General features: G+C 63.1%; 1 protein-coding gene across 1 annotated transcript in view; it reads right to left on the minus strand.

Annotated features, from left to right (window-relative positions):
- Positions 1-143: 143 nt before the first annotated feature.
- The window catches only part of LOC114073357 (EMI domain-containing protein 1-like), a gene marked incomplete at its 5' end in the record, with an annotated part of 6,267 nt that continues 3,133 nt past the window's right edge, over positions 144-3,277 (minus strand). The window contains one exon of the mRNA XM_027911126.1: positions 144-263. Coding sequence (XP_027766927.1) covers positions 145-263 — 119 coding nt within the window. The remainder of the gene's footprint in view (positions 264-3,277) is intronic.

Consider the following 3,277-nt stretch of genomic DNA (forward strand, 5'->3'; position numbering starts at 1 on the left):
GGGGGGGGTCGGTGCCGTGCCACCGGTAGCACCAAGTGGGGGGACACTGGGGTGCCCCCCACGCCGGGGGGGTCCTGCCCGTCCTGGCACGGCGGCGGGCGCGGGGGGGTGGGGGGGGATGTGGGGTCCCCCCTCCAGGGCTCCTCAGGGCCCTCGGGGGCGGGTGACGATGCGATAGGGAGGGTGGGCACCGCCACGCTTCCCACGGGACACCCCCGGCGACGCCGTGCCCGGGGGGGCACTGCCCGAGCCGGGCTCCGGCTCTGTGGGAGGAGAGCAAAGGAAAGGGATGTCAGCTGCGGGGCACCAAACCCCTCCAAAAACTACCCCCAGAGAGGATCTGTTGCCCCACAGGAAGGGGGTTCATGCCCCCCCCACCCCCACCTTTGCCCTGGGAGTGCCCCAACCCCTGGGGACACCCACACGGGGGTCCCCCCCAGCTGGCAGCCCTGCCTGGCACCCCCGGCTGGCACCCCAAAAGCCGGGGTTCCCCGCGGGAAAGCGCAGCTGGGAAGGGGAGGGAGAGGGAGAGGAAGGGAGGGGAGGGTGGGGAGCACCCACCAACCCCCAGCTGGGCACGAGGGGCGTGGCACTGAGGTGTCCCTGGGGACAAGGGGGGCTCTGGGAGCTGCTTCGGTCTAAGAGGGTCCCTGTGGTCCCCTTTGACCTTGGGGGGCTCTCCTTGGATTTCCCATGGCTTGATGGGGGCTCCATTGGGAGACCCTTCCCCGGGAACTCCCCTGAGCCTCGGGGGGCTCCAGAGTCTCTCCTGGTCCAGAAGGGTCTCCATGGTCCCCTTTGGATTGAGAGGGGCTCCGGGGTCTCCTCTGAGCCTTGGGGAGCTCCAGGGTTTCCCCTGATTCAAGAGGGTCTCCATGGTCTCCTTTGGATTGAGAGGGGTTCCGTGGTATCCCTTGGGAGACCCTTCTCTAGGAACTCCCTTCAACCCTGGGGAGATCCAGGTTTATTCCTAGTCCCAAAAGGGTCTCCGTGGGCACCTCTCTCAATCCAAGAGTGTCTCCATGGTCTCCCTTGAACCTTGGGAGGCTCCAGGGAGGCTCCCTCAGTCCAAGAGTGTCTCCGCGGTCTCCCTTGCTTTGAGAGGGGTTCCAGGGGCTCCCCTGGTCCAAGAGGGTCTCCACAATCACTTCTCTTGGTTCACAGGGGTCTCCCTTGGTTTGAGAAGGGCTCCATAGTGTCTTTTGAACCTTGGGGAGCTTCAGGGTTCCCCCTGGTCCAAGAAGACTTCCATGGGTGTTTCTCGGTCCGAGAGGGCATCCATGGTCTCCCTTGATCCTGGAGGAATCCCTTGGACTGAAAGATGCTCCACGGTCTCCCTTGAACCTTGGGAGATCGAGGGTTTCCCTTGACCCAGGGGGGCTCCCTTGGCCCAAGAGGGTCTCTTTGGACTCCCTTGGTCCTGAGGGGCTTTCTCGGCCCAAGAGGATTTCCACGGTTGCCTCTCAATCCAAGAGGATCTCTAGCATTGCCCTTCTCAATCCAAGAGGATTTCCACGGTTGCCTCTCAGTCCAATAGGATCTCTGTGGTTGCCTCTCTCAATCCAGGTGGGTCTCCATAGTCCCTTCTCTAATCCAAGAGGATCACCATGGTTGCCCTTCAATCCAAGAGGATTTCCATGGATACCTCTTTCAATCCAAGAGAATCTCCGTGGATGCCCCTCTCAATCCAAGAGGATCTCCATGGTTGTCTGTCAATCCAAGAGGATCTCTGTCATTGCCTTTCTGAATCCAAGAGGATCTCCATGGTTGTCTCTCAATCCAAGAGGATCTCATGGTTGTCTCTCAATCCAAGAGGATCTCTGTGGATGCCTCTCAACCCAAGAGAACCTCTATCCTTGCCTCTCCCAATCCAAGGGGATCTCTGTGGTTGTCTCTCAATCCAAGAGTCTCTCCGTGGTTCTCAGCCCGTGGGGGGTCTCCACACTCTCCCCTGCTCCCGGAGCTGTCCCTGCCCCTCTCCCAGGGGCTCCAGCCCCCCGTGCTCCGTGGGTGCTGCTGGGGATGCCGGGGGCACTGCGGGCTCATGCGGGGCGGGGCAGGGGGTGGTTACCTGGCCAGATGATGGCTTCCAGCAAGGTGACCCTTCTAGCCAGGACCTCCAGCTGGGCCTGCTGCCGCAGGAGGGTTTGGAAGCTACTGGCCTGGGGGAGAGGGAGAGAGCAGAGCAGAGCAGAGCAGAGCGTTGGCCCCGTGGGGGGCCCGGCGTGGCACGGGGGGCACAGCAGGGCAGGGGGCAAGGCAGGGGGGGCAGCCCCAGCGAGGGGTAGGGGGCTGGTGAGCTGGGGGGGGTGCCAGGTCTGCCAGGTGGGTGCCCTCCCGGGGGCTCCCGTGGCCCCAGGGGGCTGTGACGGCCTCCCCCATCCCTGGGGGTCCCTCGTGGGGACCCTCCAGCAGGCACAGATGGCTTGGCGTCCCTGAGAGGGACACTGATGTCCCCTGCTTGGGGACATTCCCTCTGCCACCCCCAGCATGCTGAGCCCCTCCAGACATGGGGGGACATGCCCAAGGGGACACCGATGTCCCCTATTTGGGGACTCTCTCCCAGCACACCAAACCCACTGACACGTGGGGGAACATGTCCCCAACCTGTCCAGGGGGACATGGATGTCCCCTACTTGGGGACACTCCCTCTGCCACCCCCAGCATGCTGATCCCCTCAAAACATGGGGGGACATGTCCTCAGTTTGTCCAGGGGGACACTGATGTCCCCAACCTGTCCAGGGGAACACTGATGTCCCCTATTTGGGGACTCCCTGTACCGCTCCCCAGCACATCAAGCCCCTTGACACATGAGGGGACATGTCTCCAACTTGTTCAGGGGGACATTAATGTCGTCTACCTGGGGACACTCCCTCTGCCACCCTCAGCACCCTGAGCCCCCCAAAACATGAGGGGAATGCGTGCCCAACCTGTACAGGGGGACATTAATGTCCCCTACCTGGGGACACTCCCCCTGCCACCCCCAGCACACAGAGCCCCCCTGACACATGGGGGAACATGTCCCCAACCTGCCCAGGGGGCCACCAGTTTGTCCCCAAGACAAAGACTGTCCCAGGTGTCCCTGCCTGAGGTGGGCAGTGCCTGGGGGGTTTTGGGGGTGCCCAGATGTGGCTGCAGGTGAGGGGACCCCAGTGGCCTTTCCTTCTAGTGGTCCCCAGTGCCGGCCACGATGTCACCGTGTGGTGGCCAAGGGCCACTGTGATGCCACAGGGACCTGGTTGCCTCCTGGCAGGGATGGGGGTCACCCCCTGGAGTG

Source organism: Empidonax traillii, unplaced genomic scaffold, assembly GCF_003031625.1.
Source record: "Empidonax traillii isolate 1590-97213 ecotype Southwest subspecies unplaced genomic scaffold, ASM303162v1 scaffold6175:size6420, whole genome shotgun sequence".
NCBI classification, from domain to species: Eukaryota; Metazoa; Chordata; class Aves; order Passeriformes; family Tyrannidae; genus Empidonax; species Empidonax traillii.